General features: G+C 46.5%; 1 protein-coding gene across 1 annotated transcript in view; it reads left to right on the forward strand.

The window, feature by feature from the left end:
- The first annotated feature begins 227 nt into the window (after nucleotides 1-227).
- kcnh1b (potassium voltage-gated channel, subfamily H (eag-related), member 1b) overlaps nucleotides 228-13096 on the forward strand; it is a 76944-nt gene continuing 64075 nt past the window's right edge. The window contains exons 1-6 of the mRNA XM_056279987.1: nucleotides 228-300; nucleotides 5430-5553; nucleotides 8573-8679; nucleotides 9104-9232; nucleotides 10247-10365; nucleotides 11593-11985. Coding sequence (XP_056135962.1) covers nucleotides 228-300; nucleotides 5430-5553; nucleotides 8573-8679; nucleotides 9104-9232; nucleotides 10247-10365; nucleotides 11593-11985 — 945 coding nt within the window. The remainder of the gene's footprint in view (nucleotides 301-5429; nucleotides 5554-8572; nucleotides 8680-9103; nucleotides 9233-10246; nucleotides 10366-11592; nucleotides 11986-13096) is intronic.

Genomic DNA, 13096 nt, shown 5'->3' on the forward strand with positions numbered 1-13096 from the left:
AGAGAGAGAGACACGGAGAGAGAGGGGGGGGAGGGAGAGGGAGAAAGGAGTGACACGGAGAGAGACCGAGAGCGGGGGGGACAGAGAGAGGGAAAGAAAGAGAGGGGAGAGAGAGAGCGAGAGAGAGAGAGGGGGGGGACAGAGAGACAGAGGGAAAGACAGAGGCTCCAGTGTGAACGCAGCAGTGACATGTGAGCTCCTCACGGAGACCAGTGGTCCTGGTCAGCATGGCGGGGGGACGGAGGGGTCTGGTGGCCCCGCAGAACACTTTCCTGGAGAACATCGTCCGCCGGTCTAACGGTGAGTCGTCCATGTGAAGACCATTTATAACGATCTAGAACATCTTCCTCTCTTTCAAAACCTTCCTCTCTTTCTACTGTCCCATCTGCTGTTATAACGTTTATAACAATCTAGAACATCTTCCTCTCTTTCAACACCTTCCTCTCTTCTACTGTCCCATCTGCTGTTATAACGTTTATAACAATCTAGAACATCTTCCTCTCTTTCAACACCTTCCTCTCTTCTACTGTCCCATCTGCTGTTATAACGTTTATAACAATCTAGAACATCTTCCTCTCTTTCAACACCTTCCTCTCTTCTACTGTCCCATCTGCTGTTATAACGTTTATAACAATCTAGAACATCTTCCTCTTTTTCAACACCTTCCTCTCTTCTACTGTCCCATCTGCTGTTATAACGTTTATAACGATCTAGAACATCTTCCTCTTTTTCCAACACCTTCCTCTATTCTACTGTCCCATCTGCTGTTATAACGTTTATAACGATCTAGAACATCTTCCTCTCTTTCAACACCTTCCTCTCTTCTACTGTCCCATCTGCTGTTATAATGTTTATAACGATCTAGAACATCTTCCTCTCTTTCAACACCTTCCTCTCTTCTACTGTCCCATCTGCTGTTATAACGTTTATAACGATCTAGAACATCTTCCTCTCGTCTACTGTCCTATCTGCTGTTAGTCAGATGATGTGGGTTTGGACAAGTGCTATATTAATAAAGTTCATCATTTTATTATTGTCATTATCTTGGTTATTGATAATTTGTATTAATAATCAAAATTGTGTAATATTGTTTGTTTTCTAGTAGTAGTCTTACTAGTTAGTAGTCGTATTAGCAGTGATCAATTAATATGGTACGTTGTTATTACTAACGATATTTCCTGTGACGTTTTTGTTATTGAGTAGCGTGTGGGAGGCAGCAGGTCCTGCTGCACGCTGTGTGTGTCTGTACGTGTGTGTGTGGGCGCGCGCATGTAGTGTATGTATGTAGTGTGTATAGTGTGTATAGTATGTAGTGTGTGTGTGGTGTGTATAGTGTGTATAGTATGTAGTGTGTGTGTGGTGTGTGTGTGTGTGTACTGCGTGTGCGTATGTAGTGTGTGTGTGTAGTGCGTGTGTGGTGTACGTGTAGTGTGTGTACTGCGTGTGCCTATGTAGTGTGTGTGTGTGTAGTGCGTGTGTGGTGTACGTGTAGTGTGTGTGTGTGGGCGCGCGCATGTAGTGTGTATGTAGTGTGTATAGTATGTAGTGTGTGTGGTGTGTATAGTGTGTGTGTGTGTACTGCGTGTGCCTATGTAGTGTGTGTAGTGCGTGTGTGGTGTACGTGTAGTGTGCGTGCACGTGCAGTGTGTGTCTGTGTGTGTGCGCGTGCAGTGTGTGTGCATGTAGCTAGTGTGTGTGTGTATAGCTAGTGTGTGTGTGTGTAGTGTGGTAGTGTGTATGATGTGTAGTGTGTGTGTGGTGTGTATAGTGTGTGTGTGGTGTATATGTGTAGTGTGTGTGTGTGGTGTGTGGTATGTGTGCATGTATGTACTGCGTGTGTGTGTGTGTGTGTGTAGTGCGTGTGTGGGGTGTGTGTGTGTAGCTAGTGTGTGTAGTGTGTGTGTGTGTGTGTATGTAGCTAGCGTGTGTGTACGTGTGTGTATGTAGCTAGTGTGTGTGTATGTAGCTAGTGTGTGTGAGTGTATGTAGCTAGTGTGTGTGTGTGTATGTGTGAGTGTGTGTGTATGTAGCTAGTGTGTGTGTGTGTGTGTATGTAGCTACTGTGTGTGTGTGTGTGTGTGTGTATGTAGCTAGAGTGTGTGTGTGTAGCTAGTGTGTGTGTGTGTGAGTGTGTGTGTATGTAGCTAGTGTGTGTGTGTGTATGTAGCTACTGTGTGTGTGTGTGTGTGTGTGTATGTAGCTACTGTGTGTGTGTGTGTGTGTGTGTATGTAGCTAGTGTGTGTGTGTGTGAGTGTGTGTGTATGTAGCTAGTGTGTGTGTGTGTATGTAGCTACTGTGTGTGTGTGTGTGTGTGTATGTAGCTAGTGTGTGTGTGTAGCTAGTGTGTGTGTGTGTGTGTGTGTATGTAGCGAGTGTGTGTGTATGTAGCTAGTGTGTGTGTGTGTGTGTGTGAGTGTGTGTGCGGTGTTGTCAGGATGTTGGTCCGCTCAGTGTGTATTCAGAATAACAGCAGGGACTTGAGACCAGTCACTAGCAATCTGGCACGGCCACACGTGGACTGTCAGGTCTAAAGATAACCTCATGAGGTCCAGATGAGACTAGGACCTGAGTTATTTGTCACATGAAGATCCAGGCAGCGCCTAACGTCCCTGTTTGAAATCTGCTTCCGCCTTCTGCCTTCTGTTAACCACTCGTCTTTTCAACTTTGCAGTTTGGACATTATCACATAGACAGACAGGTACAAAAACCAGTGTTTCCAAGTGTTGTCACCCCCGTGTGTGTGTGTGTGTATTTAACCCCCATCCTCTCCCTCAACCCTCTTCCTCGGGGGTGTAGCACAAAATTCTGCGCCCTCTACATAAGCCGTCTCTGTGGGCTCCTTTCCTCTTTTGTCTCTCACGCACCACGTTTTTCAGTTCTAACATACTGTATATTATTTATAATCACAGTATATTAATGTATTTGAACCTAATTTAACCTAACCTGACCTTAACCTAATCTGAACTAATTGGCAGTGATTGAAAAAGTGTATAGCAGGTGGCTAGCTTGCTGCTACCTAGTAGCAAGCTAGCTAGCTGTGGTAGCAGGCGTTAGCTAGCCACCTTTCTTTTAAAAGCCCCTCGCTCACCTTCCTTTTGGAGGAAATTACTCAACAGTTGTTGTCCCTCAGTTGGCCTTCTCTCCCGTTCCTTTCTTTTCTTTTCTTTTCTAGAACCCAGATTTTGCCTTCTTTGGGAAGGACGCGATCTGCTCGCGCCTGTATCAGCGGTCAAACGCGAAAGGACTAGATGAGCTGCAATGGGAGACGCTCGCGAGGCGGGCTAAACCATTTTGCATCCTTTGTAAGGGGTGAGCGGGGCCCCAGAGAGGGGGGGGTGAGCGGGGCCTCAGAGAGGGGGACTCAGAGAGCCTCCACTATTTTCTTTAAGTCCCTCAACCGACGTACTGAGCCCATTTTAACTGAAGTTATGACACTAATTAGTTAGAAATAAACATTTGCAGACCAAAGCAAACTTTTAATTCCAGGCTTGCCGAGGGCCCCCCCTCTCTTCTGGGCCCCGATAGGTCCCCCCTCCCCGCCCCCCACTAGCGCGCCGCTGCTCTTCCTCCTCATCCCTCTTCCTCATCCCTCTTCCTCTTCCTCGTCCGCCATTTTAGCCGTTAGTAAGGCTCCCCCCGGCCCACCGTCGATCTCCAGGATGGCGCCGGTATACAGTTGACCCGTGTCCAACTTGATAGACCAGCACAGGCCCGTTTTGGCTTCGCCGGCAGGATGTGAGGAAGGAGACCAAAACATTCAGGTTTATCTTATTTCCCTCGAAGGAAAACGGCTAACTGCTAACCGTTTTAGTTGGGCCTTTCGGCTAACGCCGTACTCTCGTGCTAGCTATGCTGCTGCTATGCTAACGGCCACGCGTTGTGCCGGGCGTCACGTAGGCGACATGGCGGACAGGAACCACGACGACTTTCTCCGGGTCAACAGACGAACGTACAACATGCTAATATGTCTATCTTCGCTTTTATAAAATCAATTGTCCATTGATTCATTTCAAAATTTGTTTCAAACATGTTTAAATCATAAACGTCACTGGACATTGGAGCGAAATTCTAGCGTCTGTTGATCGATGCTGAAATGGTATTTTACATTTGCGGCAATATTGATGATGTGATAGACTATGTGTGTTGTGTGTAGGCCTGACACAGACCCCCACAGGAGGTACTAGCTGAAAACTGCTGTGGGATATTCCGCATGCGGTGGCCCAGTGGTTAGCGCTGGCGCCTCACAGCAAGAAGGTCCTGGGTTTGACCCCCGGGGTTGTCCAACCTTGGGGGTCATCCCAGGTCGTCCTCTGTGTGGAGTTTGCATGTTCTCTCCGTGTCTGTGGTGGAGTTTCTCCGGCTGTTGCGGTTTCCCCCACCATCAGAAAGACACGCATGTTAGGGTCAGTACTCCTGCCTGTGCTCCTGACCGAGGCGGGGCAAGACCAACTGGAGCCGGTCCCCGGGCGCTGCACGGTGGCTGCCCACTGCCCCGTAGCTAGGGGCAGGTTACATGCAGAGCGTAATGTCCCCCCCAGTTAAGACGTGTCAGACAAGACGCCTCTTCACATGACCGCCACATCACAGGACACCCTCTGTTCTGTATCATAATCATGACTTGCTGAGAGGCACATTAGACTCCGCGTTGGTATACAGCACTGCCTGACAGAGCACCAAACACGTCACAGGGTCACTGTCATCCAGAATGTTCCGTTAATCATTGGCTTATGAGGCGAGTTTTTCACAAGCTCATCGTGTAATCCCCTCACAGGTAACCAACCGGCCCTGGTGACGTTTCAGTAGGTCAACGGTAAAAGTGCAGGACAGTATTTGCTCCTGAACTCTGTTTGGCACACATCAGCATCCTACAGCAGCCAAACAACACAGTCATTAATACTGATCCCCACCTGTTCACTTTAATTACCCGTGCGTGTAAAGCGGATGTGACTGATGACAGCGGGGAGCCATGAATGGCTGTCACACAGCTGTTCCCTACTTCCTGTTTGACTCCACCACCCTCCACCACGCTGATGGACATGGCTTTATTTAGGGTGTGACTGCACTGTCCACTGTTATCACACACACACACACGCTGCGTGTGTTGGTGCAGAGATGTGTTTCTGGTGTGTCTGTTGGCTGGATACCAGCTAACAGGATCTGTAAAAGAGAAAGTCGTCGTCCATTACGCTGTGTTTGAATGCTGAACTAGCTCTCACCTTTACGTAGACGTATCCCAAATCTGTACTACTTCTTAGACTAACACTGAGTCTTGTAAGTCTCATCTACACAATCCTGCTGAGCGAAGGACATCGATTCAAAGACAGACAGACAGACAGACAGATAGAAAGATAGATAGACGGATGACTCCTGAGGTAAACATTCTCTCTCTCTCTCTCTCTCCCCCCCCCCCCCCTCTCTCCCTGGGTAGATACTAACTTCGTGCTCGGCAACGCCCAGATCGTAGACTGGCCCATCGTTTACAGCAACGATGGGTTCTGCAAGCTGTCTGGCTACCACCGGGCTGAGGTTATGCAGAGGAGCAGCACCTGCAGGTACTGACCCCTCCCCACCGGAAACACCGCCCGGCCGGCCAGCCGACGCTGCTTCACCGCAGCACCCACATGGCCGCTGCAGGCACAGTAGCACTCTCACCCTGCAGACTTCGGGGCTCCAACGCACTACTGTTAAGACACAGCCACCTTTAACCTAAAGAGCATGGGTCATTCCAGGGAAGGTGCCGGCAAGGCTGTGCAGCCGGGAATGACAGCAGTAACGCTGCAGGGAAGTCCGTAAAGCGTCCCGTCCCTATGACGAAAGACGCGTTCACGTGGAGCGAGCAAACCAATCACAAAACTCCGCTGATGACGCATTTGAATCTGCGACGGTTGCCTTGCCTCGGGGGTAATTACCTTTAATGGTACAGGCTAGTTCCCATCGATGCAGAGAACGGTCAACTGAGCATGCGCAAGTACTCGTTGCCTCTTGTTTGGGTAGGTTAGAGTTAGGGCGGGGTTAGGGTTAAAGTTAGCTAATCAGAGTAGGGGCGGGGCTTCCTATAATCCCAGCGCCTGGATGCTACGCGGGGCGTGTGGAGGCGTGGTAGAGGCATTTCGCGCATGCTCAGTTGGCCGTTCTGTGCATCGATGGGAACTAGCCTCTACCGTAATTTAATAAGGTTGACGCTAGATCCAACGGGTTGTAGGCACGGAAGTAGCTGTGATTGGCTGTTGCGTCGGCCAATAGACAGCGCGGAACCTCGAAGCGCACTGACTTGAAACAAACGATGCGCCCTGAAACATTTAGCTAGCTAGCTTACAGCTGACCTTAACATTGCCAGATCGTACTGTAACGATGGCTAACGCTAACGCTTGCTAACAACAGAAATTCAAAAAGAGTTTGAACCCTAACCCTAACCAACAACCAATCACGGCTACTTCCGTGCCTACACCCCGTTGGATCTAGCGTCAACCATTTAATAACTTAGCCGGTCCAAGCTGACCTTTAGGAGCCACCGTAGGGATAGGTGTGCCATCCACTTCCGGGTTAGTGAATACTATTTATTTTTGTTTTTAGCAAAAACACAATACAGCTGCCTTAACGACCGGTTCCCACAACCAGTTTCATATGCAGACATGGGTGTGACCTTTAACTAGCGTTTCAAAGGCCATGTGTACTATTCACGTAGGATTAGGGATTGCTGCAATCACAGCATTGTAAAATGGCGACAGACGTATAGGCACTGTATTGTACTGTGTTGTTTATAAGGCTGGGCCAGGGATACTTGCAGTCAGCTTAGACTGAAGGAGGTCACTTAGTTGAGTGATGAAACGTATGTCAATAAACGTTGTGTCCAGATGAACCGATTCAACCTTCTTACCTGGATTATTGAGCATGCATCAAGACAAGTTGCCATAAAGTTGGTGATAACCAAACCCACCCAATTAGAGGGAAAATATGATCAGTCAATTTTGCTGTCGTTTGAAATTGAATTGCTATTGCTCGGACCTGTGTAAAATTATAGCTGGACCACCAATCACAGAGCTGAAAGCAGAGCGTTTTCTTCCCAGCAACTGCAGAGGCAGCAAAAATTCTGATAGGGAGACAAAGGGGCCTCGTCCATTTATTCACTCAGTCACTCTAAACCAGTGGTTCTCAACCTTTTTGGGGTCCTGGACCCCCTGCGTATTTTTGATCTACCCTGAGGACCCCTCCACCGGATCTTGGGGGAGGGGGGTTGCAATTTGATAGAAACAGTAGAAACTGCATTTTAAATTGCATTATAGCATTTATTCACTCTTTGGGGCAAAAATAAGAGCTTTCAGTTGTAACTTAGATATAGTTAACAAAACAGAATTCTTATGCAGTAACTTTCAGATATATGTAACAACAGAATTTTTATGCAGTAACTTTTAACAATGCAAACGGGAGCGAGATCTCTTATTAAAATACAATAAATTACACTTGTGAAACAGATGTAATTAGAGAAAAAAGTCCTGTTACCCTTTATAGTTTAGGTAGATAAAGGTCTCAGTCACATTTGAGTAAAATAATCCTATTTCTATAAATGTCATAGGATATTTTTTTAAAGATATTTTATTTTCACGGACCCCTTGCAATTACACCACTGACCACTAGGGGTCCGCGGACCCCCGGTTGAGAACCACTGCTCTAAACAAGGTGAGCGCCAGACATTTGCTGCTGTAGGGCTGGCTCTGTCAGGCCACATTGTGTCCAGGCTGCCAAAAGGCGTCCGGGTGACGTCACCGCCACGCAATCGTGACAGCGTGCATTCCTGACATTCCTCTCTCGCTGTAGCTCGTAGAGCCGGAACATCGCGGGCAAAATCAGGTTTAACAGTGTACTCTTCTTAGCTACATCGTACAATACATGCGCAGGGCCACCTTTTATAGTCGACTTGCAGTTGTTTATATTAGCATATGTTTTTCGAAGAGCACAGAAAAGCACACTTTTAGGCGAAAGTTCATCTACTGGTCGATCGCCTTGTTAGCTAGCTAGCTAGTGAACTACCTAGCTAACAAGGCGATGTAGCGTTGAGGAGATTTTCGATAAAGATGTTCTGTAAACCTATTTTCCATTAAAATGAAACGTCCAGTATTTGCAAACTAAAGCTAGCTAGCTAGCTAGCAATCTTCATTCTGAGGCAAGCAACGAACGCAAACAATATCAGCACAATATACAGGGAAATTATATAAGGGCTATCTGATGTCTTGGCAGTGATATTGTCCGTGGTAAGTCACGGTTCTTAAGTGAAGCAGGAGTTTATCTCGCCACGGTCTCTGTCCATGCTGAGGCAAGCAAACGTGCCAACGCTACTGGAGAATGCCAGGAATGCGAGCTGTCACGATTGCATTGCGATGACGTCACCCGGACACATTTCGGCAGCCCGGACACAATTTGGCCTGACAGCCCCGTTGGCCGGTCCAGCCAAATATGTTAATTTGTGTTCTGAAAGGGTTTGTAGCACTCAGAGAGAATGTGGCTCGTAAGTGTAAATGTTGTGGGTATTCAAATGTCAGTGGACATCAGTGAAACTTGGGTGTCTGTCCACAGCTTTATGTATGGGGAACTGACAGACAACGAGACAATGGAGAAAGTGCGCAAGACCTTCGAAAACTATGAGATGAACTCATTTGAGATTCTGATGTACAAGAAGAACCGTGAGTACACTTCTTCAACTGTACACTAAACATTAGATCAAGTTCATTTTGCTGATCACCAAGCAAGTTTTGTGCATGCAATGAATCAGACACCATGATATTTTCTCACAGAAAGACCCAATAGATGGAACACAGCTTTTTTGAAAAAGAAAGTCAATTATATTTGTATAGCCCATTATCATGAATTACAAATATGTCTCAGGGGGCTTTAAAGCAATACAACATCCTGTCCTTAGACCCTCGCACCGGATAAGGAACAACTCCCTAACAAACAAACAAAAAACATTTAACAGGGAGAAAAGAATAGGAAGAAACCCCAGGAAACCTCAGAAAGAACAAGACGGTTTGAGAATATCTATTTGCTGAGCCCGCCTAGAATAAAGCAGCAGCCAGTTGGCATCTGTCTTTCCTCTCCCGTCTCCAGGGATGCCTGTGTGGTTTTTTGTCAAGATTGCGCCAATCAGAAATGAGCAAGAAAAAGTTGTCCTGTTCCTGTGCACCTTCAGTGACATCACCGCCTTCAAGCAGCCCATCGAGGATGACTCTTCAAAAGGTCAGCGGGGTGCCACACCACTTATAAGCCATTTAAAAACCATTCCTGAACTGTGGCTTGCTGCCCTCTGTTGAAATATATCAACTTGATCACTCAGTCAGTTTCAGGTTTATTGTCTATACTGACAAGGCAGGTTTAAACTGATTTGTAAAGCACTGAAATAAAACAGAGCACTTACGTTGTGGTGAATATTCTCAAAATGTAGATGTTCAAATTAATTGCCTCTAATTTTCAAATGGACTGTCTGGAAAAAAATATTTTCCAGTCATAGGGTAGCTTCCCTTCTTCCATCTCGCCCAGCACACTATTCCTGCTGTGGGCTTCTCATCTGTTTAGCTTTTATGTGCTTCAAAACAGATTGTGATCAAGTTGCCATTCACGCTTTGGTTTTAATATAAAGTACGTTAATAAAATACCTGATTCTTCTTGTTCGCTACAACATAGGATGAGAAGCTCTTTCTTTTCTAAACTCCTTTGTTTATCATCTAAATTAAAACTAATTAACCTATCACGATTTGCTCATTTTCTAACTAAGCATATTATTCTATAACAGGTCAGTTCTTTTTTTTTCTTTTGGATTTTCCTCCTTTTTCTCCCCAATTGTATCTGGCCAATTACCCCACTCCTCCAAGCTGTCCCGGTCTCTGCTCCACTCCCTCTGCTGATCCGGGGAGGGCTGCAGACTACCACATGCCTTCTCCCATACATGTGGAGTCACCAGCCACTTCTTTTCACCTGACAGTGAGGAGTTTCACCAGGGGGACGTAGCACGTGGGAGGATTATGCTATTCCCCCCAGTCCCCCCCCCCCCCGAACAGGCACCCCAACCAACCAGAGGAGGCGCTAGTCAGTGACCAGGACACACACCCACAATTGGGTCTGTAGGGACGCCCGACCCAAGCCGGATTAGAACCGGTGATCCCTGTGTTGGTTGGCAACGGAATAACCGTTATGCTACCTGGAAGCCCAAAGATGTCGGTTCTGTGTTTGATTCTGGTGTTCTCTTTTTGTCAGGTTGGGGCAAATTTGCCCGCCTGACCCGGGCGCTGACCAGCAGCCGAGGAGTTCTACAGCAGCTGGCGCCGACAGTCCACAAAGGCGAGAATGTTCACAAGCACTCCCGTCTGGCCGAGGTAAAGTCGAGCAACCAAGACGTGCAAACAGCAATAATATTTCAACCAACAATTCAATATTTCAAAAGGCAAACTAGCAAATCCGAAACAAATCAAACAGATGGAAAGTATAACAATCATAAAATCAGTACAGCGTTTCATGAAACTAATGAAATAGTCAAGAACCACACCAACATTTGACAAAACAACTTAAAGAATGTAAAACCCGATCATTGTCTGAGAAATTATTTTAAAGAATCAACAATCACATTTGCCACATGAACTCAGTATTAGAGAAAGTGAAACGCAAGTGATCTTGTTAATGAGATTGGGACCTAAGCAGCATCTGGATACAGTTTATATGTAATGGAACAGATAGGTAATTATGTTATAATTACCACAGTTTATTTTACTGTAATGTTTCCTTGGTTTGTTAGTAAGCTCATTACCATGCTAACTGATCAGTCTGGCTTGATTTGTTTAGGAAGATCCATGATATGGCAGATGGAATGGTTTTATGAGGTACTTATGAGACTTGGGTTGGTACTTGGGTTAAAGTGGTGACCACCAACCCTGCTCCTGGAGCACTACCATCCTGCCGTTTTTCACTTCAACCCTAATTTAACACACCTGATTCTACTAATTACCTACTGACCAAGACCTTGATGAATTGAATCAGATATGTTAAATCGAGGTTGGAGTGAAAACCGGTAGGGGGGTAGCTCTCCAGGAGCAGGGTTGGGCATCACTGGGTTAAGTGGTTAAGTATAGGAGTAGTACCTTTCCTAGATGGCCTTTCATGGTGTTCTAGACTGGACTCCATACACCCCAGCATCATGTGAAGCGCAAAATATAGCCTCTCCCTGATGAATGGCCGTCTGTGCGTGGTGAAGAGCCACACCCTCCTCGCGGTAATCCTTTTAACGTTGTCAGGAGACAGCAGAGCAGAACATGGTGGATCTAGAGGAGTAAACCTTGATAATAAATTCTGCTATTCCTATGGGTAGCAGTAGTCCTAGGTGCATTCATCGATAGACTGATGTTATGGACTGGGGGACATCGTGGCATCATCTTTTCAAATATCCGATGGCTGGATTGAGTCTATTCCATGAGGACATGCTAATGTTTAATAGATCAAGGTAAGAGGAAAGTGTATGTGTGTGTGTGTGTGTGTGTGTATGCGCATATTGGGGCAGGGCACTGATCTGTTTTTGCTCTGTTGTTTTTGCTCTATGTTTTCTGTGCCAGGTCCTGCAGCTGGGCTCAGACATCCTGCCACAGTACAAACAGGAGACCCCTAAAACACCCCCCCACATCATCCTCCACTACTGCCTCTTCAAGACCACCTGGGACTGGGTCATCCTCATCCTCACCTTCTACACGGCCATCATGGTCCCGTACAATGTGTCCTTCAAGACCAAGCAGAACAATGTCACCTGGCTGGTGGTGGACAGCATTGTGGATGTAATCTTCCTGGTGGACATTGTCCTTAACTTCCACACCACCTTCGTGGGTCCAGCAGGGGAGGTGATCTCTGACCCGAAACTAATACGCATGAACTATGTGAAGACCTGGTTTGTCATCGACCTGCTTTCCTGCCTGCCCTACGATGTCATCAACGCCTTTGAGAATGTTGATGAGGTGAGTGGCCAGCCTTGAGTTTAGTTTTGTTATTTTGTTTTTTGTTTTGTTTTTTTAAGTGGTGTCTGTAAATTACCTGAAGAGCTTTGGTCCATTACTCAATTAAAAAAAAATTTTTTTTGAACAAATATCAATGTTATCAAGTGTGACTTACTAGCAAGAATCTAGCTTTGGCCTGCCTCTGAAGCCGTTTGTATGGAGGTGGTGGTAGAAGGGGACTGGTTTAGAGGAGGGGGTTGTGGTTTATAAAAAAAATGATGGACGTCATGCAGTAGGGGTGCATAATGGGCTATCTTTGTATGTCTACTGGTATGTGCTCAGAAACTCGCTAATCTATTAATCATCATCGGCGGTCATTTGGGATCAAGAATGACTGTCCTCCTTCTAGGTCCTTGTGGGTCTTCAAGTGAGTGTAGAGGCCAATCCTGGAGCTGCATATTTTGGGGCAATGTTGGCAAGGGTGTGAAGAAGTGGTTGAGGATGTGGTTTGGGCCTTTCTGGTAACTCGCTCCTTTCCAAGTCTTTGCTTGTTTTCTTTTGCCCTCCCGCGGTACGGTGTCTTGTCACGAACTGAGAGTCAAGAACTGAGAGACTTGTTTTGGGAGGTGAGAGTCACACATGCGGAAGACATGGCCAGTCCATCTCAGCTGATGTTGTGCGATGGTGGCAGGTATATTAGGCATGTTGGCCTCCTTGAGGACACTGAAATTGGTGTGCTTATCCTCCCAGTTGATCTTAAGGCTCTTTCTGAGGCATCGCTCTTGGTATGGCTCAAGTGCCTTCAGGTGCCTGCTATATATGGTCCAGGTTTCTGCCCCATACAGTAGGGTGGGCAGCACTACCACTTTGTACACCAGAATTGTTGTTCTGGCCTTAAGGTCGTGGTTTTCAAAAACCTTTACTCAATCTTGAGAAGGCCTGGCTGGCACAACTGAGACGATGGTGTATTTTAATGTCAATGTTGGCTTTAGAGGAGAGAAGGCTGGCAAGATAAGGGAACGGTTCCATGTTTTTGAGTCTGGAGTTGTCTACAGAGATGGATGGGGGCAGGGCAGGCATATTTGGGCAGGCATATCTGTTTATCAGTGGTTAGTGCTGTCGCCTCAGAGCA

Source organism: Lampris incognitus, chromosome 5 (genome assembly GCF_029633865.1).
Source record: "Lampris incognitus isolate fLamInc1 chromosome 5, fLamInc1.hap2, whole genome shotgun sequence".
Lineage (NCBI taxonomy): Eukaryota > Metazoa > Chordata > Actinopteri > Lampriformes > Lampridae > Lampris > Lampris incognitus.